Source organism: Gadus chalcogrammus, chromosome 16, assembly GCF_026213295.1.
Source record: "Gadus chalcogrammus isolate NIFS_2021 chromosome 16, NIFS_Gcha_1.0, whole genome shotgun sequence".
Taxonomy (NCBI): Eukaryota; Metazoa; Chordata; class Actinopteri; order Gadiformes; family Gadidae; genus Gadus; species Gadus chalcogrammus.
The window spans coordinates 20,067,670-20,093,873 of NC_079427.1; the positions used below are offsets into that span (position 1 = coordinate 20,067,670).

Below are 26,204 nucleotides of genomic sequence, written 5' to 3' on the forward strand. Positions count from 1 at the left end.
ATGAATGTTTTTACACGCAAAATCTCTATAATGAGTTTTATGACCTTCTCAAACGAGAACAAAGTTAGTTCTAGTTAATGCCCTCCTAAACAACAACCTTACACCCATTACTGTGCATTCAATAAATCACAGTTAGGCCTCTCTGTATTGTCAACAAAGCAAGTCAGTCAGTGTTAGTGTGTGTGTGTGTGTGTGTGTGTGTGTGTGTGTGTGTGTGTGTGTGTGTGTGTGTGTGTGTGTGTGTGTGTGTGTGTGTGTGTGTGTGTGTGTGTGTGTGTGTGTGTGTGTGTGTGTGTGTGTGTGTGTGTGTGTGTGTGTGTTGAACAAGGCAGTCTGATGGCCTTGTGATACCTCCGCTATTAGCAACAGGCTCCTGTTCTGCTACCTCTGGACACATGGTTCTGCTTTAGAGAGGGACGCGCACACGCACACACGCACACGCACACGCACACACACACACACACACACACACACACACACACACACACACACACACACACACACACACACACAAACACACACACACACACACACACACACACACACACACACACACACACACACACACACACACACACACACACACACTCACAGTCACTCACAATCACAGTCAACACAGTCTCACTCCCTACTCGTCAAATGTGTGACGCATGGCCAAGGATCCCTGGCGTCAATTTCCGACGAAAAATGGGTACCTTTTTCGTCGTTTTTCATTAAAAACATCATTAGAAACATTAAACGTGTTTCTGATGACATTTCTAGTGAGAAATGTACTTTTCCCTTGAATAATCTTCAGTCAGTGAATGTGTATGATCTTTATTAATCTTTATTATCTGAATGGGAAATGCAATATTTTAGGACCTATTCACGGTTAAACGTGTTTCTAATAACATTTCTAGCGAGAAATATACTTTTTACTTGCATAATCTTCAGTCAGTGATTGTGTCTGATCTTTAGTTTTATAGTTATTAGGAAGATTCAATCGTCTCGCTCGCATGTTTCAACGACGTCAGGTTGCTAGGGACGCTGCTTTCGCTAAACTAGCAGCTCACGTGTTTCCTGCGTTTGTGTTATTAAACCGTTACTTTATGTAACTTTTAATGATATTGTAATAACCACAGGCGAGTTGCAAATAAAGACTTCATGGTCATAATAATTTAAATATCATTATTCTCCTCAGTGTGTAGGGTGGTATTCTATTTTTTTCAACGGGGCTGCATCCAGTCACTTGACCGTCATGGTTTCTATGGTGGTTGTTATCGACCAGCCCCTCTAACCTTACATGGCTCTAAAAACCACGCGGCAAAGGAGCTGCCGTCCATTGTGTTGTTTTTGTCGTAAACTAGGTATCCTTAAAAGGCAGCTTGGATGATTTTATTTTCTGCAGTTTAGACTTCTTCTATAACCTATTTTTGAAAGCAAAACACCAAGCTCAATGATTTAACGAGGCAGGGTTATTTGAAACAATTTATTAAATATATATTTGTGAGAGGTCATTCCTTCTCCGGAGTTTGCTTCCTATTTATGTCTAGTGTACAACCCTACTGTCCACAAGCATCACCCCCCCCCTCCCCATATGGATTTGGAGAATTGTTGCCACGTCCCAGTGGTGGAGGTATCATATATATGAAAGAGGGCATTCAATTATACTACAATGATCAATTAGGAGGCCGAAGCCCTAAAGGAAGTGATGCAATAGGTGACTGGGTCGACAACATTTAAGTAAACTGTACTTTGAGGTCTCTTATATATCAAAGGGGGTCTCAAAGGACGCATACGCTTCAACCTGTGGCTCCAGCCCTACAGGAAATGACTCAGCAAGTGCTCCATCGCATACGCATACGCTTCAACCTGTGGCTCCAGCCCTACAGGAAATGACTCAGCAAGTGCTCCATCTCGTTGCACCTGCACCCAGCGGCTGGCTTGCAAGATTTTGGCCTGAAGTTCTTCCCAGACCTACACCCTAGCCATCCAACCTGCATATCTGAAAATCAGGCCTCTCTTTAATAATGACAAAAAGTTATGAGAGAAATACACATTAACTTTTGTCTCATAAGCGGCGTGGTGCCGGCTCCTTTTGACCTTTTGACCCCAGACTTCTGGGGGAATAGCTGAATCAATTCATTAGTCAATCAGAAGCATGTAAATATCTTCCCGGTGGCATAAGAGGGCGAACAAGGTGTCCTTCAACATCTACGCTTCCAGGCGATTGCAACGGTGCCACACATGAGCATATTCGAACATGTTTAATTGTAGTAATTAGCTGTCGAAATTGGAGGCCTTAATCAATAATGAGCAGCTATTGATTTGCTTCCGGATAGAAATGTGTGACAAATAACATGTTATTTAGCATCTACACGTCTACATGACACTCTAGCAAATGGTAACATGTATTTAACATGGTACACCTAGGTCTAGGACATGATCTCGGTGTAGCAAGAGGGCGAGCTTGATCTCATTGGACTCAGCTTAACGTGTAGATGCTAAATAACATGTAATTTGTCAAAAATCTCCATCGGGAAGCAAATCTATAGCTGGTCATTATTGATAAAGGCCTCCAAAATCGACAGCTAATTACTACCCAGAAACATATTCAAATATGATCATGTGTGGCACTGTTGCAATCGCCTCGAAACGTAGATGTCAAAGGACACCTTGTTTGACCCGTTACGCCACCGGGAAGATATTTTCATACTTTAAATGCAACATAGGTTAAGGTTTCCATGATATTCAAGTTCTTTCTTCATGTTGTCCTCTTCTTTCACAGTCACACATCTTCTGTGACCTCCTTCTCAACCTACTATTAAATAGCCGGATTTACAGGAAGAGGAAATGTGAAGGAACAGGAGGGTAGGGTAACAGAGAAATGCAATAACAATCACATTCTAGCACAATGTGCCACAAATGGATCTGAACGGATCTGAATTCATAATTCGGGCAGTTGGCCTGTGTTTCTGCTAATTTTTTGAAGTGTGTGTGTGTGGTGTGTGTGCTCTTCTTCCGACAGCAGTGACATAGAAATGCATTCATAGAGCGCTTTTTGGACCAGACTTGGAGACTCAAAGCGCTTTACAATAATGGTTCATACACAGATCCACCCATTCATACATCAACATAGGAGTGTCAGCCACGCAAGGCAGCAGCCAGCAAACTTCTGGTTGCCCGGCATCCAGCATTACCTCATGACAAATAACCAATAATGTGGAAGAGAACAATCATTAAAGGCTAAAATATCAGATGATGAATTTTGTGTTTTGCGAGAGGGATTATGAAATAAATGTTTTAATATATGCATAAGATTAATACATCAATGTTTTGGATTCATTTGTTTTTGAGGTGGTTTCCCTCTTCAAGTTTTCTTTTCTGAAAATAACATTCAAAGTAAATAAAGTACATCTCATCAACTGCATGGGCTATAATATATAATATTGGTACCACAAGAAATATAACACCTGTGAGATTGCTGCGCAAGTAAATTAAAAAGTGTGGATACTACTTGTTTAGAGTGAACAAAGCTAGAACAAAGCATAAATGGAAGATTTAATTTCCACCTGAAATATGTGTCATGTTTTTTTTACATGACATATTTCATGTTTTGTAAGTGAAATCCACCTAGTGCATTATCAGTTAGTAGCCATTGCCATATTCCATTGGACCAAAGCATAATATTTCAGTGCCTGGATCAATATTTGACGCAGATAAAGTCAAGTTTTAAGTGAAGTTAGAGGGAGGTTTGTTTTGGCAAAATATGTAAATCAATAAATCCAATACAAAATAACAATATAAACTTGATGAGACACAAACAGGTCGATGTTTTGAGAATCCATTTTACAATTTTGACGCTTTACCCCTCTATTGAAAGGTCAGGGCAAATATAACTGAATGACATCGGGCCAAACAATGCAATTGCACCAAATGGCTACCAGATGGCAACGAATAACGTGTGTTCTTGTTGAAGGGAATTTACATTTACCTATAGTCTCACAGGCAGCACCTGTGGGTGACTCAAGCCCCCAGGAACAGTGCATACTTCCGCAATCCACCAGTACTCAGCGGCCAAGCCTGGTATTACAGCTGTTTAAGCGGGCTGTGGACGGGTCCCTCGATTCAAGGGGCCCAGAAGTAGATATCTCCGTTCACTCCAATACAAGTGGGGAACAGGAATGTGTCCCTGCAAAAAAAGACAGGATATCAATCAAAGGCTCATAATTATCTTTATGCAATGTATTCAAAAAATTAAGTTTTCTCTTTTCAAAACGCCACCTCAAGCGTTTTATTAGCCGTTTTATGTTATAATTTTTTGCCGGAGAAGGAGCGGTGGGCCCGGCATTCGAGAGGGCCTAGTGCACGGCCCTGTTAACTTCTCGTGTCCGAGGTTTTTCCTTTTACTTAACATGAATGACGTTGATGGTTTTAGGCACTGTGGTGACTTTTTATCACTAAAAGTGTTTTAGTGATAAAGGGATTGGTTCAGCTGCTGCTCAATGACTCTCACATTCCTCTGCTTGCGATCATTGTGATTCACCATTTATTGAACCATTTATTCAAAAGATCCAAAGACAAAGAACGGATGCATTACGGTATCATTTTTATAATATTGTTAATAGCCTAATAAACATTTCAGTTGTGTTAGTATTTAATTTTTCATTTGCTTGTTTAGCTATGTACGACAGTTAACAATGTTGGTGTAGGCCTATTACAAATATTTATGTGGGTAGGCTACTCCAACCTCGTTGCTGATTGATAGGTAACCATTTATTTGTATATAAATTGTTGATAGCATTTTTCGTAAATAGTTGGATGGAATCTGTTTCTTAAGCAATAACATTGAACTGTATTGTTTTCTAGGCCAACATACATTTACTATGTTGTTGTATTTGTTAAAAGGAGCAATCTTTCATATTTATAAAGTTAACTTATACTTCCATGGTCGGTAAATATTGCGACTGCGATCGCTCAGACCTCTCGCTTATGATGCTACAATGCTAACAATGCTAAAAAATAGAGAGAATATTGGATGCAGAATATTTCTGCATCCGGTACGTCATGAACTAGGGCGTGGCTAGGCTCCAATGATGCGGAAGCATATCTCTCCTTGATGTTGCCCTGCGCCGTTGAGCAGTTTACATAGGAATGAATGGGCGCCATTTTGGAATCCGGTGTCCATTCTATAATATGTCAAATGGGGTGACTTGCGATGCCACGCGTTGTCGACTCAATGGGCCGGAAACCGGCCGACCCCAACAAATGGTCCGCCTGAACTCACTGACGGCGCATTTCCACCCGCGGGTGTGGTTTGAGATATGCAGTATCGTCAATCCTGTGCGACAGGGGGATAATAACAAACAAACCAAGTATCCGCGAGGTATTTGTGGACAATGGCGAAAGCTTGAAGAAAACGTTGAGCAAAAGTTTGACGTCCATCTTGGACGTCCTACATTGTTGCTCTTGGTTCATTGTGCCGCTTTCTTCTTTTTCCTTTGATTTTAGCAGGCTACACGATGTCGGGCTGCTATGAGGTCACGACTTTACGTAGCATCCGCAGCTATCGCCATCCGGCTTAAACCACCCTACCATAAGGGTACTGCCGGCGGTGGAAACGCGAGCCGTAACTGAGCTGGGCTATACAGCACCTTCATTACTGAGGCGTCCTGGGCTGAAGCGTACCCGGCAGTGGAAATGTTCCATGATTGTTGATTGTCCAATTGCATGGGTGAATGCACGCTGCAATATGCGCTTATTTGAATAAAGTCAACTGAAGTACAATTTTTGTCCTACACTTTTAAAGCAGCGTACTCACTGAAAAGTGATGTTGTGTTCCAGATGCCTCGTACACCATCCGTACTACTGTAGTTGCAAGTGGGGAAATCTCCCAGTGTTCTTGCGGCATTACACGGAGGAACGCCCCCTTTTGGTCTGTCCCACTTGGAATTCGGAGAGTACACCGAGTTCAGGTAAACAAATAAAAAAATGGCTGTGTCCGTAAAGAGATTGATTTGTACCAGGTTGGTCATTTTATATTGATTTTAAATGCTCCTACACACTTGATTACAGTGCTACTTTATTCCAGTCATCAATTTATGCATTGCACGGTCTTGCTGTGCGTGCAATATAATGTAAAGTTGTGTGTTTTTTTTTCGAGCTGGTTTGCTAAAGAGGCTAATGTAGCCAATAATAACAATGACTAGCCAATGACATGACACAATAACAATGACAAACGGGAAAGCTATAAGTGCTACAAGCCAGGAAATTACGTCACAAGAGCAACTTGTGCGTGTTGTGTATGAGGCATCTGGAACACACTATGAGTACAGACACACACACAGACAGATATTCAGTACTCACTGAATGTCTTTTGTCCAATCAGATGGCCGAACGCACGATATTAAAATGGTCCGAAAAAAATTAACTCAAAGTTGGCATGGGTTATAACTATTGGGATAAGATTTTCTTAAGATTCTAAATAGTGGGGTCTCTTTAAATATCTACATGGCTTCTTTTGTTTTTCACGTTTGGTCGCCAGGGAATACTAGCTCCTTTGATTGGGTGAAAAGGTTGTCGATCTCTGAAGAGTACCTGCCCTGGCTCTTCAGGTGCACAAATCCCTTTGCTCCACGTTTCACTGAGTTGCAGTGAAACGTGTGTTGCAAAAATTGAGAGTGCATGGCATTTGTTAAAGGAAAAAAACACATTTGAGACTGTTCAAATATTTTGATCCGGGTGTGTGAACGTTTATAACACCATATCCATTGTAGCAACTGTAGCAAAAATGTGAACGTATGAGTTTCTAAATGTGCGACACATGTGACACAACAATAGGTTGTTGTGGTTGTGGGAGAGAAAAAGCAAAAGCATTTTTCTCTGTGACTTCAAATTCACCCTTTCATTTTTTACCACTAAATATCCAACTGTCACCGGCGCTCAGTTGTTTTGAGTTAAAAAATAATAATAAAAATCAAATACAAAGTGTTTGGTGGGGCCCGCCAGTACAGCGCTGTCAAAAATCAACCTTTGGAGCGATTACAATCTAGCAATGCTTTCTCAAAACAGGCTTTTGTGCAGGCCTACAGTCCCATTCAGCAACTTCATGATTGTAACTTTTCTATTATACATACAATCGCGTCAAACTTCAAAGGGCTTCTACTCCCAAGCTAATACCAATGGTTAAATGTTTACAGAATAAATTACTCAATACAATTCATGAATGTATCAAGGAACCTCTTCAATTGATACTTGGCTATTTGATGCTGTCGTAGACAATGTGACATCGCTTGGGAAGTACCTTCTGGCCCCTTTTACACTACATAGGCCGATACATGCTACTCAATTCTACACACTTTTCCAAAATACTTTAAAATACTGTTGTCTGAATGAGGCTTCTACACTATTTGAGGTTATATACTTAATGTTTGCATTTTACAAAATGTGTAAATAATCGTTGTAAATCATCTTGATTGAAAGGTTTCAAACACAGCAGTTGGGGACTGCAGGCCCGTATCTTTGAGGTTGTTGGACCAATTAAAGGACAGTCAACATGTCAACATGCTCGGGGATATTAAAAGAAAGCACACTCTAAAAGTTCCTCAAGGAAATAAAAAGACAAAATCAAAACAAGATCTGTAGCCTTTGTTGTATTGTTGCAGGCTGGGAGGAATGTTGTCCCACCAGTTGGACAACAAAACACCCTTCAAAGAAAAACAGTCATGTAATTACTGGAAGAAATCTGAGGCGCATGGAGGAAATACAGACAAAGGCTGAGCTCCCGGAAAAAGTATATATGTGCTATACTTCCAAATATGCATATGATGCTAGCGTATTTTACATAAGTAGCCATTAGTAGAAACTCTACAGCATAGCATATACCATATTATCTGTAACCATTGGGGAATTCCCAGTTAGTTTCAGCCACTGCGTAACCATGTAGTGAAACAGCAGAACAAAAAGTAAAACAAACCCTGAATGGTATGACAGACTCAAAGAGAAGTGGACCAACCGGCTTCGGCTGGACGTGCGGTGTGGCAGCATAAAAGCAGGTCTGGCTGTAGATCTGCTATCCACTTCGTCCAGAAGCAACATGAAGGTCTTCCTGCTAGCACTGTTGGTCGTACTGATGTGCAGCACCCAGGGTAGGTCATTTCTTCTGGATTCCTTTCTGACTAAATGTCCTGTCACATTTGTATCACGTTATCTTTAGTGAGTTCATGTAGGCTTCATCTGTTCTTCCCTCATGATCTGTTAAATCATTGGATTATTGCAATTATCTGGATGGTTGTATCTTACCCGAAAAAAATCATTATTTTCGCTGTTTACTTTCCATAATTTGTGTATTTAGATGTCACCTTGGCAGAAAGAGCAACACATGGTAACTAGCAACCTTTTCATATTTTTCCTTTCCTTAGTGCACACACTCAGATGTTTCGTCTGTGAGGGAGAGGAGGGCTGCGCCACCGCCACAGAATGTCTCAACCATGAGAAATTCTGCAAGATGTCTTTCACAGGTGAATAGACTATGTATACCTTCACAAAGGTATTCTTTTGCTTTCCTTTTTTCCTTTCGGAAGAAAGAAGAAAATCAAAACATAAAAACATGAAGCGCTACATGTGAATGCTAATTTTTCTCTCCTTGTTGAAACAGAGACTTCCGTGTCCAGAAGCTGTGCGTCTGAGTGCAAGATGGACGAGAACCAGGACTGCTGCATGGAAGACGAATGCAACCACTAGAGTCCTCTCCAACCACCACACTTTTTAATCAAAGGAATCATTAAAAAACGTTATGCAATGTAACATTATATACCATATGGGCTAGGTCACTTGGTAATCAGAGAGCAGATATTCTTCATTTGTTTCTTCGTTAGTTTGATTGGTCCAGTTTTTCTTGGAAATATGCTATAATGCATTAAACTAGTGCAATTATAATCAAACAAGATGTTGCCTTTTTTTTTGGTATTTCAATTGACACACACACACACACACACACACACACACACACACACACACACACACACACACACACACACACACACACACACACACACACACACACACACACACACACACACACACACACATGCACACACTTTATACGAGATGTGGTGCATTCCAGCAACCTGAAATTTATCTATACTACCAGTTGCATTGGCTAAATTCAGTTTTTCTCAATCGTTTAAACACGTTTTCTGAAACTATAGCTCAAATTCTCAAAACTCTAAACACAAACCTGAAAAGAGTTACTGTAATCATTTTGTCAAAACTACACAAATTCTTCTCAAAACAGATTTTTTCCACCAAACAGTAAACACAGCTATCAAATGAATATCTCTTAGAGAGCATCAATTAAACGCTGGTGTGATCAATTCAGAACACTTCAATCTAAATACTATTTACATATGTTTTGGCTTTATGAGGCCATGTTACATATTCCAATGAATACAATTGTTTAGAAATAGCTTTCTCTTTTAAAGTTGCAATTAGGTGGTACATATCGTATAAAGACTGTTGCCATATTGTATTACAATACTGTGAATATATCATATAAATATTGCATTGACACAATCAGAATAGGATACAATCCATATTTGTCTATCCAATGAGATCCAATGGGCTAAACTCACAATCTCAGCTTCCCAGACTCATACTGTACACCTATAGTTGATGCTGCAACATTGTTCTGGCAATACACCAATGTTACCTATTTTGGTCAATTAAATTACAGTAATTGCACAGATAAGTAAAATTAAAAACACTACAGTAAGAAAATATTTAGATTGTCTTTCGGGGGATATAATGATGAAATGCAAGTACAAAAAGGTAACAAAGCAAATATATTTTTTTTACTGTAATTCAGTAAAATGTTCAGTTGAACTGACTGCTTAAAAAGCTTTTCGTAGGCCAACAAAAAATAAAAATAAGAATTGAAATGAGGTGAAACAGATCTACATGTAAATCAGTATGTATCCCACCTCCAATCCTGATCAGGCCAAAGGACCATATCTACAACACGGTAGAGCTCACCGAGTCCTCTTTTATCCTCTGACACATGATTGAAGTGTTTTGCCAGTTGAGTTTGAACAGGTGAGAAGTGAGTTAGACTTAGTGGTAATTAGTTGTTGCGTTCTGAAGGCCAGTGTGAAAATTTTGAAATCAGTGGAATTGTGCTTAGAGTTTAGCAATCTGGAGTCTTGTATTTGATAAATGAGCTTCAAGTTTTCAGAATTGTGTGCATAGTTCCATTTTCAGAAAAACTGTAATAGCTCATGCCATATTCTAATTGTTCAACTTTTTGAACCGACTATGATGCTTGAAAAACATGATGAATAGACGCTTAGATTTCCAAAAATGTAACTTTAACTCTAATGGAGTGTCACCCTACATGACACATCTTTTTGGGATAAAAAGCGATCTGATAATAACTACCTAAAAAATTACATACCTGGACTTGTGTGGATGTCAACCAACAATATGAGAGGGAGGGAGAGGGAGAGAGAGAGAGAGAGAGAGAGAGAGAGAGAGAGAGAGAGAGAGAGAGAGAGAGAGAGAGAGAGAGAGAGAGAGAGAGAGAGAGAGAGAGCTTTATATAGATAAAGTAAAGTCAGTCCTGATCAGAGGCGCATGGAGGAAATACAGACAAAGGCTGAGCTCCCGGAAAAAGTATATATGTGCTATACTTCCAAATATGCATATGATGCTAGCGTATTTTACATAAGTAGCCATTAGTAGAAACTCTACAGCATAGCATATACCATATTATCTGTAACCATTGGGGAATTCCCAGTTAGTTTCAGCCACTGCGTAACCATGTAGTGAAACAGCAGAACAAAAAGTAAAACAAACCCTGAATGGTATGACAGACTCAAAGAGAAGTGGACCAACCGGCTTCGGCTGGACGTGCGGTGTGGCAGCATAAAAGCAGGTCTGGCTGTAGATCTGCTATCCACTTCGTCCAGAAGCAACATGAAGGTCTTCCTGCTAGCACTGTTGGTCGTACTGATGTGTAGCACCCAGGGTAGGTCAATTCTTCTGGATTCCTTTCTGACTAAATGTCCTGTCACATTTGTATCACGTTATCTTTAGTGAGTTCATGTAGGCTTCATCTGTTCTTCCCTCATGATCTGTTAAATCATTGGATTATTGCAATTATCTGGATGGTTGTATCTTACCCGAAAAAAATCATTATTTTCGCTGTTTACTTTCCATAATTTGTGTATTTAGATGTCACCTTGGCAGAAAGAGCAACACATGGTAACTAGCAACCTTTTCATATTTTTCCTTTCCTTAGTGCACACACTCAGATGTTTCGTCTGTGAGGGAGAGGAGGGCTGCGCCACCGCCACAGAATGTCTCAACCATGAGAAATTCTGCAAGATGTCTTTCACAGGTGAATAGACTATGTATACCTTCACAAAGGTATTCTTTTGCTTTCCTTTTTTCCTTTCGGAAGAAAGAAGAAAATCAAAACATAAAAACATGAAGCGCTACATGTGAATGCTAATTTTTCTCTCCTTGTTGAAACAGAGACTTCCGTGTCCAGAAGCTGTGCGTCTGAGTGCAAGATGGACGAGAACCAGGACTGCTGCATGGAAGACGAATGCAACCACTAGAGTCCTCTCCAACCACCACGCTTTTTAATCAAAGGAATCATTAAAAAACGTTATGCAATGTAACATTATATACCATATGGGCTAGGTCACTTGGTAATCAGAGAGCAGATATTCTTCATTTGTTTCTTCGTTAGTTTGATTGGTCCAGTTTTTCTTGGAAATATGCTATAATGCATTAAACTAGTGCAATTATAATCAAACAAGATGTTGCCTTTTTTTTTGGTATTTCAATTGACACACACACACACACACACACACACACACACACACACACACACACACACACACACACACAACACACACAAGCACACACACACACACACACACACACACACACACACACACACACACACACACACACACACACACACACACACACACACACACACACACACACACACACACGCACACACTTTATACGAGATGTGGTGCATTCCAGCAACCTGAAATTTATCTATACTACTGGTTGCATTGGCTAAATTCAGTTTTTCTCAATCGTTTAAACACGTTTTCTGAAACTATAGCTCAAATTCTCAAAACTCTAAACACAAACCTGAAAAGAGTTACTGTAATCATTTTGTCAAAACTACACAAATTCTTCTCAAAACAGATTTTTTCCACCAAACAGTAAACACAGCTATCAAATGAATATCTCTTAGAGAGCATCAATTAAACGCTGGTGTGATCAATTCAGAACACTTCAATCTAAATACTATTTACATATGTTTTGTCTTTATGAGGCCATGTTACATATTCCAATGAATACAATTGTTTAGAAATAGCTTTCTCTTTTAAAGTTGCAATTAGGTGGTACATATAGTATAAAGACTGTTGCCATATTGTATTACAATACTGTGAATATATCATATAAATATTGCATTGACACAATCAGAATAGGATACAATCCATATTTGTCTATCCAATGAGATCCAATGGGCTAAACTCACAATCTCAGCTTCCCAGACTCATACTGTACACCTATAGTTGATGCTGCAACATTGTTCTGGCAATACACCAATGTTACCTATTTTGGTCAATTACATTACAGTAATTGCACAGATAAGTAAAATTAAAAACACTACAGTAAGAAAATATTTAGATTGTCTTTCGGGGGATGTAATGATGAAATGCAAGTACAAAAAGGTAACAAAGCAAATATATTTTTTTTACTGTAATTCAGTAAAATGTTCAGTTGAACTGACTGCTTAAAAAGCTTTTCGTAGGCCAACAAAAAATAAAAATAAGAATTGAAATGAGGTGAAACAGATCTACATGTAAATCAGTATGTATCCCACCTCCAATCCTGATCAGGCCAAAGGACCATATCTACAACACGGTAGAGCTCACCGAGTCCTCTTTTATCCTCTGACACATGATTGAAGTGTTTTGCCAGTTGAGTTTGAACAGGTGAGAAGTGAGTTAGACTTAGTGGTAATTAGTTGTTGCGTTCTGAAGGCCAGTGTGAAAAATTTGAAATCAGTGGAATTGTGCTTAGAGTTTAGCAATCTGGAGTCTTGTATTTGATAAATGAGCTTCAAGTTTTCAGAATTGTGTGCATAGTTCCATTTTCAGAAAAACTGTAATAGCTCATGCCATATTCTAATTGTTCAACTTTTTGAACCGACTATGATGCTTGAAAAACATGATGAATAGACGCTTAGATTTCCAAAAATGTAACTTTAACTCTAATGGAGTGTCACCCTACATGACACATCTTTTTGGGATAAAAAGCGATCTGATAATAACTACCTAAAAATTACATACCTGGACTTGTGTGGATGTCAACCAACAATATGAGAGGGAGGGAGAGGGAGAGAGAGAGAGAGAGAGAGAGAGAGAGAGAGAGAGAGAGAGAGAGAGAGAGAGAGAGAGGAGAGAGAGAGAGAGAGAGAGAGAGAGAGAGAGAGAGAGAGAGAGAGAGAGAGAGAGAGAGCTTTATATAGATAAAGTAAAGTCAGTCCTGATCAGATGAGTGTTGCTCCCCTTACATATAGCCAGAGCACGCTGTGAGGCACATGCAGTAGGTCAGACTGTACTCAGAGTCACAGATATAGGTCAGGAGGGTTGCTAATCCCCCTGGTCACAAAGTGTAGGTGTGTGACATGTGCTCGAACAAAGTCAAGATAACTGTGTCTTTACACACACACACGCACACACGCACACACACGCAAACACACACACACACAATTATGTTGGCACAATATATGTCATTGTGCCACACCTTTCAATTGTTGATGTTAATGTTTCTCTACCTTGACTCTTTTGGAGTGCAGGGTCTGATGAGCTTCACTTAATTGAATAAACCGCATGTGTGTGAGTGTGTGTGTGTGTGCGTGCGTGCGTGCGTGTGTGTGTGTGTGTGTGTGTGTGTGTGTTTCACACTTAGCTCACATGCTGAACTTGATTTGCTCTCTGGCGGCCGGGTAAAAAGAGGATTGGTTGTGCTCTTTAATCTACATCACACCTTGGGGCTGACCAAAAAAAGTCCCTCCTCAAGCCTCTGGATTGGATTACCTCTTCATGGTCCAATACTTATCTCTTCATGTTTCCAAAGAATGCACATATGATCACTCTTGACTCAGCCCATGAGCAAGGCATTGCCTGAATGCAGAGCCACCATAGGAACGTAGGCCTGTGTGTTCATTCCGGTGAAATGCGACCAAAGGTGAAGAATAATATGTTTCCCCCTGCCCATGTATAGAGGTGGTGGCTCTGTGAACGGTGATCTTGCTGTCCGCAGTGAGATCTGCTCGGTCCAGCAGAGTAATGGTGGTCCATCTATTGGATTAAGGGAGGGATTTCAACCCTGGTTTTAATCTGTGGAGACAGCAGGCTACCGGGAAAGCTGTCATCTGTCTCGGGTCTCTGGCCGTCACTCTGTGCACTGTTTCCCGAACGCCACGTTTACGACAATACGGTGGAATACGAGCGCGAGAGAGATAGGGAGGGAGAGACCATAGTGGTGCAAGATGAATCTCTTCTGCTTTTCACTGGTAAGGGCTAAACTTGTGTGTTGTTTAATGTATGTCGGTTACTGTCTTTAGTTTTGTTAAGCGCAGGCCATTGAAGTAGCTCCCAACTGAATTGAGAGTTTAATTCATTTTACAGCCTCACTGCATTATATGATTGTATAAAAGGTATATTATTTCGCTGTACATTGTAAATGAGGTGTTTTGAAACCTCAGAACCATACCGTTTACATTAGTCAGTGACACTTGACTGTTGACATTGGCGTCTTGTCTTGACTCCTCACGTGGCAGGCAGTTGCCACAGTAGTTTGACTCCAGTGTCACTAGGGTTTCCGCATGCCAGGATATTGTGTTTAGGCACAAGAGCTTAGGTTAGGATAATAGGTTCAAGCATGCAAACTCGATGCCACAGACCGTTTTTTGTCCTCTTTCTTCTCCACTATACATCCTCAGCATCCTTGGTGGCCTAAGGATGTTAGCTGTTTTGGATACACCTGTGCCCATGTAGGGGGAAGCACAGCAACGTATCATGCTATGCAATGTTATCAAGGTTCATTCTAAGACCCAGGTGTGCACGTGTTACGTGTTGCTTCAGAAAAAAGTAATGGTTGTGCGTGTTTGTGTGTGTGTGTATGTGTCTCTGTGTTTGCATTGGTTTTGTCAATCTCTTATAAATCAAACAGAGATCAAAGCATCAACAGAACTTGAGGCGCCTCACTAAAACTAATCATCAATTTGAAAACCCTAGTTCCCTACATTGATGATGAACTAGATTTGACATTAGATGCAAATTTATCCAAGATATTCTACCGAGAAGATCGCCCCGATGAAATGAAATGGATTTTAATCCCCGAAGAGGCTTGCTTTAGGACATTTTCATTCTTCTGACAATGTTAGACAATCTAAATCCTAAAAAGAGATTTGAAGCAGCATCACATTATAAAGCCTCATAAGAACACCCATTCCCTCGTAAGCAGAGAGACTCTTATGCTTCAAATGTTGAATATATTCTTCTCTTCGGTTGAGTCAATAACTTATTGATATCTGCACATTGTCAACATGGCTTTGCTCTCCAGTGGTGTGTATGTGTGTGTGTGTGTATGTGTGTGTGTTTTTGTGTGTGCATGCATGTGTTTGTGTTGGTGTAGGCGATAATGGCGCGGCATCCATTTCCATGTGTGTATGCATAAACAATTTCATTTCAGTTCAGGCATTTCTATATGTGACAATCTGCGTTTGCACGCACATCGATCCACTGATGCGTGCGCATAGATGTAGACCGTCTTGATGGCCCCCTTTTAAACACATGCGTGTGGTTGAACAGGAGGGCTCCATTGACAGCCTGTATGAGGCGGTGCAGAGCTCCGGGGACGGGGCCGCCCTCGCCGTGCCCAGCCGTCACTCCAGCCACTCCTGCAGCCGCTCCTCCAGCCCTGGGGTGCTACGGGAGGACAGCAGCCGCTGGAAGGGGACTGGGAGGTCTATCTCCATGGTGCGGCCAACACACACTCACACACTCGCTCACCAACACACACACACACACACACACGCACACGCACACGCACACACACAAATACACACACATAGACACACACACGCACACACCAGAGATGGAAATTCACTTTTTTGCCCACCAGCCACTGTGGCAGGTAGATTAAAAAATCTACCAGCCACTAATCTTTTTTACCAGCCACTTTTAATACGCTATATATTTTTTTAATATATGCGTACATTTTAAACAATATAATAGTAACAATAGATAACAAAAAGTGTGTTTCATGCACATCTTTTTTTCCATCAGAAGATTTTTTTACTGTAAGTAGGTTCTACCAAGGAACTGAGTTGAAAACGTTAATAAAACAAAATGCATGGCTACACCATCATAACATGTTATTTACATGGGACTATGTGTCCACAGACCTGGTAACTAACGTTTGATAGTAAGCATTATTGGCCCTTAACACTAATATTCAGAAAAAACACTGCCTCAAAAGGCTATTGGCTTAAGCAATACAAGTAGAGGCATATACTTGAACTCTATACCCTGAACTTTTAAACGTTGCAAACGTGCAAAAACATAATTATATATTTATGTGGCATTCAGTCCAATGCTGAAAATATATCTGTGGCATTAGGCCAATGCAGTGGTAAAGTGTGTAAAGTATGACCAAGTGTTTCTTTCTGATCAATAGTCTAGATAGAAGTTTATCAATGCCCTGTAGGAGAAATTTATTAATGTTTGTCCCTATAAAACTAATGGTAAAAAAATAAATACAAAACACGACGGTAACTGAGTAAGTCAAACCGTCCAATCTGAAGGCTCTACCTAACCACTCCCCCTAATCACTTCCACCAATGCAAAGCGAACAGAACAGAGTAGGGGAGGGCGTAGCCTAACTAGTTTGTGAACGACCCAGAGAAAAGCAACGCAAATTCATTGTGAACATGTATGAGGCTTTAATATAATCCTGGACGATTTTGAAATTCCGCAAAACAATTTTTAAAAGTGTCACAAAAAGAGGGCATGTCCGGGCAAAAGAGGAAGTCTGGTTACCCTACGTACAGGAAACAAATTTGATTCCTACCTGTAACACTGTTAAATAGCGGCCCAAATTGGTGGCCGCTATCCTGGTAATTTCTCTGTGTGAGAAATACGAAGTGTGTTGTGTGAGCGTGTGCATGGGTTGAATTCATGGGGCAAGCCCCAGGAATCTCCCACTTCCGGCTTCCATGAAAGAAAACCAAATTAATTCACACAAAAGCGTTTAATGCAAATCTAGGAGTAAAGGTTAATTTAAGGAAGTTCTCTCTGGACCCGCTGAAAGTAGTTCGCTAGCAGTAGCGCTTTAATTTGCAGTGTCAGAGAATTCTGAGAAATCTGAATGCTGACTAAATTCTCTGAATTCTGACACTGCAAATTATTGCACGCTAGTGAACTATTTAAAAAAAAACCTTGACATCGCGACCAGGCGACAAATGACTGGTGAGAACCTTCTTAAATGAACCTTTAATGCTGGATTTAATTATCAGAATTCGGATTTTATCCAAGTATTCAGACTTTATTATCAGAATGCTGAATTGTATCTCATAATTCAGACTTTATTAGCCTATTCGATTTCTGAATTTCATTTTTTGTGATGAATAATCTACATTTGTACAGTCGATGTGCAGCACTTTAATTCCCGTCAACTTTTTTTTTTCTAACACCAGTACTTCCACAACTATGCCCATGTTCCTGACTGCTATATACTATACCATTTATAGCGCATCTATTATTCGGCTGGGTAGTGGTGATAGTCTCCCTAAATGCAGATTTAATGTGGGCTCTGATTCTGAATGAATGCTGCTGCTGAACTGTGTGAACAAATAAAGGGAACTGAAATCTAAAGAAGACACGTGGTTTTGATGTACCGGTGAATTCCAGCTGAAAGTGGAACATTGTTGCCTGCCATCATGGGAAATGAATGTAGCCTAGGCCTATTGTAAGTAGCTTTCAATTCCTTGTTCTTTTGTTGAACATATCCCCCACTAGATTACCCCAGCCCCACACAGATTTTGTCCTGTAGAAACCTATATGGTGGAAACCGATACGCCCTCTCAACCACAAAATGTTTGAGTCACTTCTATGGAAGTTAATCTGTGCCATCGGAAAAAGCCATTGACCTCTAAGCACTGAATATTTATACATTGAAATAAGGTATCTGGATTTGAATTTAACTCCTATTCAGCTTTATTTTTGAATGTTAAAAATTCAAAATCAAATATTCAACGTTAAAAAATTCAACGTGGGGACGTCGATTACGTTGAAATTCAAATCCAGATACGTTATGTACGTTCAATGCATAAATATTCAGTGCTTAGAATTCAATGGCTTTTTATTTTCAAAATCCGATGGCACAGATTAACTTCCATACACTTCTCCTTCGTCATGCCTAACTGATCATACCTCTCTCTCATTGGTTACACAAATCTTACCATGGACACTCCCAGAACCCCTCTCAAATTTCAGTCAGCCAGACAATTCACGTCTGTTAATTTATTAATGGAATTCTGAACGTGTCCCGCCTCCGAAATAGCCTGGCTACAGGCATGCTGCCTTGCGCACGATTTCATTTCGCGCTGCAAGGCAGCCTGGATTCCATGGATCCGATTTTCGCCTGATGGGGAACCAATCACAGAACGGGGAGGGACGGCAAGACGATGACGACGTCTATGCGACACACCCATCGTCTTCTTCCGAATTGCGTGTGTCTCACGCATGGACATAAAAGCTGTGTTCGAAATCGTTCCCTACACTCACTCACTATTCCCTATATAGTGTTCATGATATAGTTCACTATATAGGGAACGAACAAACAAGAATTCGGACACTACGCTGAACATTTCTAAACGTCATTTGCGTTAGTAAATGCGCCGGGTATTTGTGTGAGGCAGACAGATGCGCCCACATCATGTAAACAAACCGGGCACTCACGAGGAAAGCTGGAGGTTGTATTGATGTTGAATGTTACATTTCCTTGTTCAAGTTTTTTTTAATTAATTTTGAATGTTACATTTTCTATGTTAAATCCCAAATATATTGTTGACATTTCTATACGAAAGCCGGAGACTCCATCATTAAATGTATTTGTTTTCGCGTTTATTCAGCTTCTTCTTCTCCTCCGGAAAAACACGACCGCATTGCATTGTGGTATACGGGAGTAACATGTAGGGTACATTGTATGTACACTCAAATTTGGGGTATTTTAAGTGTACCACTGAGAATTCGAACACCACTACAAAATGGCAAGCACCCTATATAGTGCACTATATCCTTGATAGGGAACGATTTCGAACACAGCTATGGTCTCACGCCGAATGCGTGAGACTTTAGAGCCCTGTTACCGGTATATTATCCCGGATGTTGTCAGTCGCAGTTCAGCAAAAGAGGCGTAGAAGAAGAAGGGGGCCGGATGTTGACAGTAATGGTTGTAAAACTGCAGCGGCATATGACGAATGTATTCAATATGCAAATTTGATCGGGCCTACTGGAAAGTATTCCCAGAGACAGTGGCGGGTGAAGTGACACAATTCACCCGCCACCATACAAATCCACCCGCAAATGGCGTGTGGCTGGTGTTAATTTCCATCCCTGGCACACACACACACACAGGCATGCATGTACGCATGCATGTACACACATGCATGCATGCATGCACCCACACACAAACACACACACGATTGGTTGACTCACGACAGGTGTCCAAGCAACATGTAGGTCATTCCTGCACTACTTCAATTCAATTTTATTTGTATTCCCTTAAAGGGAAACTTCACCCATTTCCATTAAGCTTTGTATCGTTAGCAACCCACTCATATTTTTGAATGGTCGTGCATCATTACCTTATTTTCTGGAGAGACTGGAGAGATCCGTATTGATCTCCAACACTTCCTGTTTAAGATGACGCAATATGACGATTTTTGCGTAGATGTAAATAGGAAGTGTAAGAGGGGAGGATTCTCGTAAGACTACAAGCACTGGTGCTTGTAGTTTCATGCTAGTGCTTGTAGACCCACTGACGCTACAGACCTATTAGAGCAGTGCCAGTGGGTGGCTTCACCAGCAGAAACTAATATCCACAGCGTCTGAAGCTAAGCTAACAGAGGCTGTTGATAAAACTGAAGTACAATGGCGGAAGGTACTGGAACTGACACAGAAGATGGCACCATGCAAAAGTTCACCATTTCGAAAGAAATACAAACAAGGACTAATTCACTGAGTTCACCAACTAATACTCTTCACTAGAAATGTTGTATGAAATGATTTTCAAGCAGTCTTGCGGTATCAGCTTGGCAGATGGAACAGCGAGGTGTCCGATAGGCGGAGATATAGATCAGCGGGAGTGGCCAGCGACGCTGTGCATCGTGGTGCGTGGTGGGAGTTGTTGTCTTCAATCCACAAGCGCCAAAAAGTCACTTTCTGCCTTTTCTCGGTCAAGACGGCACCAAATTAGAATTTTATTTTATTATTCCCAATTTCAATACATATTCATGCCTCCACCGGTGAAATGCTCCTTTAATGTATGTTCCAGTCCAAAGGGGTTAAAGGCCATTTCTTCGCTGTTTTCTTGGTTTACGCACGCACTTTTCTCTAGCCAGCACCCCCTACAGCTTCATAGTAGATATTTTACAACACTTTCGTAACAACTCGTTGACGACCCTTCCCCATGCACTTTTACGCTAGCCATGTGCATTTGTTTTCAAAGAAGCCGGCGAATGCGTGGAGCCATGTCCGAAGTAGATGTTCATAAAGTGTAGACAAGGTTATACATTTTTTAAATGGTGTATTTGTATTGCAATAAACATAAATCCATCCTTTTTTATAGTTGACGGGGAGAATTTATATCCTAGATTATAATTGTTTTATCTTTGGTTGAACAGAACAATCAGTGTAAGAGTGTTGGCCAACATAATACATAACGATAGTGCCATGTTTGGGGGTGTATCTGTGCCGTAAAGCATTTTCGAAACTACAATCTGACTACATTTCCGAGGCGCGATTGGATACTTGCGGATTGTGTCGGTCCGAACAGAGCAAGTTGCATATTCGCTTTTCCTTGGAGAAGCGACAAGGGGCAATGAAACACCAACCTAACGACCCAGAAATGGTTGTAGAACCATCAGAATAACTCTCAACCTGCATGATTAAAAATGTTGCATAGTTGGCCTTTAATAGGCCATACATTAATGACACCCACGTAAACCCAACCCCTAAGAGGGCAAGAAAAAACTCCCTAACTACTATGTGCATACACTAATTATTGGTGCTCTCAGTTTCAGACAGATTTATTAAATTTGGTATTGAGTAAATTGCCCTGGAGTGCTTGAAAACCCTACAGTACGGCTAGTCTGGGCACCCCTATTCTGTTTGTGTGACACTTTACAATACAATGCTGCAAAGGCAACACCCATGACACAGAGAGTACTTTCAAATAATGAATAGTGCCTGCATTCCTGCCCACACATGCCTCTAACACAACGCTAGGAGGGCAGGTAATCTCTTCTGACATGTATGTTGATTAAATGGAGCCGAATAGCGCTGGCCAGTGGATTTGGACCGTGGAGGATTTTGCTGGCCCAGCAGAGGAAATAGAAAGCTGATTATGAAATCATGATAATCAAAAAGAGCCCGTTGACAGCTGCTGTGGAGGCCAGGCTGTCTAAAGCTCTGTGCTTTAAATTAACACTTCTGGATGGAGCATAACACTAGGGCATTTTACACTGAAAGCAAAAAAGATAATTTGATCCGATGAAAAAAGTAAAGATTCTAGATGTCCTCGCGGATACTGTACATCACATAAATAATAATATACACATATCTAAAATATACAATGCATTAAAGTGTGATAACTGAAATGCTCAACATCATCATATCATTGGTCTACAGGAGATATCTCAGATGCATGGGACCACTGCTAAAAAGAAGAAACGAAGGTAAGACCGATTGTACACACAGATAATGGATTGTACACACTTCTTGACAGCAAAGTAATAGGCAAAATAATGCCCGATCATAGCACCACACAAGACAAGCTGGCAACATCCACCACGCATCAGCGCTGAACCAATGAAAGCACAGGGCTTGTTTAAGGAAGTATCACATCGTCAACATCAAAAAATGTTGTGTGGTTTAAAGAAACAAAAGGTGAACCCAGAAGGCGGTTTCTCACAGTCCGAGTGACTTACCATCATGGAATGTAGGTGGTTTTTTGTCATGTCTCTGGAGGGCCGTGCTATTGCATGTTAAAGAAGGGGATGCTGACGTGGCCGTGGTCTTGATTACCATGGCTTTGGCATAAGGCTCCTTGACTGCAGTGGCAATAGCAATGCTAACCACCATGCACCTTTCAAATGGAGAGAGGGAGGGATGAAAGAAATATTAGTACAAAGGGTCATTAAATGAACTTGTCAAGTAGCATGAGTAGATGTAGTCAAAAAGGTGATATCACCTGTGATTGTTTTATAATGATCCCGCAAAGTGGAATACACTTCCACAAAGAGGAAGGAACACAAAACAAAGGAAAACACACTATAGTCCTCATTGTTAATCTTCCCATTTGTAAAATGTTACATTGAGCACATTTGATGAAGGGCTGCAACTAGCAAATATTTTCCACGTTGAGCAATATCTGCTCCTAAATGACGTCCAGAAAATTAAAGGAGTCTTGTTGTTGAGGCTCTCACAGGGTGCGTGCAATGTTATTTTAAAACCTATTTTGTTCACCCATTCAAGTGAAAACGATTTTCAATGCGGGTTAGCTATATGGCAGGAAATGCAGTGCGTGTTGTACTCTGTGCATGGTTAACTTAATACTTTAAACCACTCCTTCAGCCATCCAGACGCTTTCCCATTGTTTCCTTCCTCTCAGCGACAAAGAACCCGGTACAAACAGTAACCCCCACTTGCTATTGGGAACAACAGGTGTATTTGGTGTAACATACAAAGAAGAAATAGGTTTATTGGATAAGTGTTTTTCAATAAGAATCACTGGACTACTGGGCCAGCAGTTGGCAGTTTACGGGGCTGGTTGGTATAAGCCGATTCAAGACACCCTGCACGATTCTTATTATCGCTTGCAGTGAGCCACCGTTTGGTACTGCTCAATGATTTTGTGTTCCATTACTGAAAGCCTAGATCCTGTTTGAAACTGTTTGACAATTAAACTCAAAGAGCAACCCAAACATTCCCTTAGAGCTCACGTTGTTAGAGCAAGCTCTTGACACTGTATTCGTTGTTTCTCAATAATTTCTTGTGCTTCCAGAACGCACGCATCCAAATCAGCATCAGATGTCAAAGCCCTCGGTATGTACCATCAAGTTTCTCTACTGTGTCACATCAGCATAGTGTTTCCTCTGTCCATGAACATTAGCTCTGCAGTGCCGCCCTGTGGTCAATGAGCCCAATTCGTACGCCTCCCTTTGCACCCAGCGCTGCTATCCAAGGGTTCTGACTCTGAGATTTATTTGACTCAAGCGTAGTATTTGCGTTGGGGCTCTGTGTTTATATACTAGGTTCCTCAATCACTCATTTCTCGTCACACCTTATTCATTCCCGCATTCAGTCGTGGAGTGCACCGGTGAACAGACGCTTTCTTCCCCTGACGAGCTTCCAAATAGACCCGACCGACCGATCAGCCTGAACGTTTGCCGTTCTGCCACTCAAATCAAGAAAACCAGATCCCCTGAGTAAAATCCCATTTGGGTATTGCAAGAGAGAGAGAGAGGGAACCTATTTTTATTTTAGATGCCGGTTACCATAACCTACTTGGCTGCCGGAAAATATGATTGGGATGATAGTACCATTCAATTTTGACTATGCATCAGTGCTGTTTTTCAATCCCTCAAAATTGTCTCTCCCCCCCATCCACGGCAGATAACCCCTGCGGTAATGCTGCTGCCTGGCCGGCTTCCATGAGCCAAGAAGATTTAGCCCACGTTACAAACAGTCAGGATGAAGGTAAATATAACATCAAGTAGGCTAAGCTCCTCTGTGTGCCTGAGTTCATTCGCAGTGTCCGTGGGCCTGAGCTATAAAGACAGAGTCAGTAAAGAGCAAAAACGATGCAAGGCCCTCGTAAGGATTCACGCTCTGTCGTAGGGGGGGTGTGGGTCTAGCCTCCGGGTTTGATGCTAGCATTCCTCCGACCTGAGCAGGGCACGAATAAATAAAACATATCCATCTGTATTTTATCATTGGTTTATGATGATATTATATATACTTGATATTTTACCTTGACTCAATGGCATATTTCATGAAACTACTGTGAACTAGTACTAGGAATGGAGTGGTACAGAGTCCAAACCCTCTTTGGTCACCATGTGTCTACCTTGATCTCTGTGTACAATGCCACGTGTGTGTCTCTGGCTACAGGGCCGGGGAAGTCCAGGCGTAGGACGGACGCTAAAGGAGCCAATGGAAGCCGCCCGCCGGGCGCCAAGAGGAAGGATAAACCGCTCCCCCAGGTACGACTGACATTCACACTTTGAGCCGTAATGTGTCCATGTAATTGAATCATTGAATCAAATTGTTTTGACTTGATGTAATTCAACCCCAGTCAATTATACAATTGCATCTTTTGATGTTGTCAATCATTGCTATGGAAACCAGTCACACTGTAGTTGAGTGCTGCTGCACAAGATTAGTGTGTTCCACAAACAAACAATGTCACCTTTTTATTTGGATCTGCAGGCTGGTGTGTTTGAGAGAAGGAGGCTGAGTGAGGACTGGTGTGGCAGCCTCCAGAGAGAGCCTGTGAGTGACCCCCTGTGACCCCACTATCCTGGACTGCACCGAGGCTACTGATTTGTTACACGTCAACAATACAAGACCTCACATCACAAGCACAGTATTACTTAATGTATATTGTTGCATTTGGTATTTTTCTATAAAGCCAAGTGAACTTCAATCTTGATGCCAATGGCTCAATCACAGACACACAGACGTCTGTGATTGGCCACTGGCTCTGGCAGGACTGCCTGTGTGTTCATGTTGACCAAGCGGCTACTGTGTTCACATTTGATGCCGTAGAATCGTCTTCTCAAAGCAACATTATTTGATTTTGAATATTTGTGTGTATATGTGTGTGTGTCTGTGTGTGTCTGTGTGTCTGTGTGTCTGTGTGTGTCTGTGTGTCTGTGTGTGTACGTGTACTTTGGTGGGAGGGTGGGTGTTTAAATCCAAAAACCAGGACTGTTGGAATAAAACACACACACAAAATTACACACAATGTTGACCAGAAAAAGCAGTCATCTGTTTCATGTGTCGGTCCATCTCCAGAGCGTCCATGCTAACGGCGTGGCCACAGAGCCCAGATCAGCTGCTAAAAGAGGCCACAAACCTGGGAAGAAGGTGGTCGGGAAGGCTGGTAAAGAGGGTAGCAGGAGGTGTCACAGCAATACAGGTACAGACCTGATACGCCCTTACTGCTCAACTCTGGAATGTATTGCAAGAATCCTACTTAATATCACCAAAACACTAAGCGGCGATTGATCCTATATCAAACTATTATTGAAATCCGAACCACATTTGTAGAATATAACACAATCTCTATCTGCATGTCTGTTTTGGTAATCAAATTATCCCCTAGAGACAGACTATATGCTACTTACACATATTGCTTTGTCATCAAACACACACCACTGACTAAATAGGCCTGTGGTGAAGGCTCAGTTATTTGTTTGCGTTGACATGTTCATCCCTCCTTTCGCTCGGCCTCCAGGCTCCATGTGCGCCGCCACACAGGCAGCTCCCTCCTCAGACGACCCATACAGGACCTACCCAGGCAAGGCCTCCACGCTGCCTGTCCAGAAGACCAGCAGCACCCACCCCCATCACCCCCAGAACCCCCAGCAGCGGCTGGGCACCGTGGCCGGGAGCAGCCCAGCCTGGTCGGACGTCAAGCACACCTGCTGCAGGCCGCTGGCGGACTACCGACCCCACTCCGGAGACTTTACGGCGTCTTGTGGGAGGGAGTGGGAGGAGACAGCAGACCAGGAGGCGGGGGAGAAGGCTCTATCGGGCCCTCGGGGGCCACCGCGAGTGCGCCGATCCTCCACTGATACAGACCTGACGGATCCTAATGTAAGTGGCCTTTTATGA

At 41.5% G+C, this 26,204-nt stretch overlaps 3 protein-coding genes across 3 annotated transcripts; all 3 read left to right on the forward strand.

Moving 5' to 3' along the window:
* Positions 1 to 8,019: 8,019 nt before the first annotated feature.
* LOC130406131 (weak toxin 3-like) lies at positions 8,020 to 8,937 on the forward strand. The gene is made up of 3 exons (XM_056611529.1): positions 8,020 to 8,126; positions 8,400 to 8,498; positions 8,636 to 8,937. Exons 1-3 carry the CDS (start codon positions 8,075 to 8,077, stop codon positions 8,719 to 8,721), a joined length of 237 nt encoding a protein of 78 aa, XP_056467504.1. The 5' UTR covers positions 8,020 to 8,074; the 3' UTR covers positions 8,722 to 8,937.
* Positions 8,938 to 10,895: 1,958 nt separating this feature from the next.
* On the forward strand, positions 10,896 to 11,802 carry LOC130406132 (weak toxin 3-like). The gene is made up of 3 exons (XM_056611531.1): positions 10,896 to 11,002; positions 11,276 to 11,374; positions 11,512 to 11,802. The coding sequence occupies exons 1-3, from the start codon at positions 10,951 to 10,953 to the stop codon at positions 11,595 to 11,597; spliced, it is 237 nt and encodes a 78-aa protein (XP_056467506.1). The 5' UTR covers positions 10,896 to 10,950; the 3' UTR covers positions 11,598 to 11,802.
* Positions 11,803 to 14,162: 2,360 nt separating this feature from the next.
* Positions 14,163 to 26,204, forward strand: LOC130405653 (uncharacterized). The gene is made up of 9 exons (XM_056610827.1): positions 14,163 to 14,590; positions 15,891 to 16,058; positions 21,993 to 22,039; positions 23,368 to 23,408; positions 23,979 to 24,062; positions 24,477 to 24,568; positions 24,795 to 24,857; positions 25,383 to 25,506; positions 25,825 to 26,204. Exons 1-9 carry the CDS (start codon positions 14,567 to 14,569, stop codon positions 26,202 to 26,204), a joined length of 1,023 nt encoding a protein of 340 aa, XP_056466802.1. The 5' UTR covers positions 14,163 to 14,566.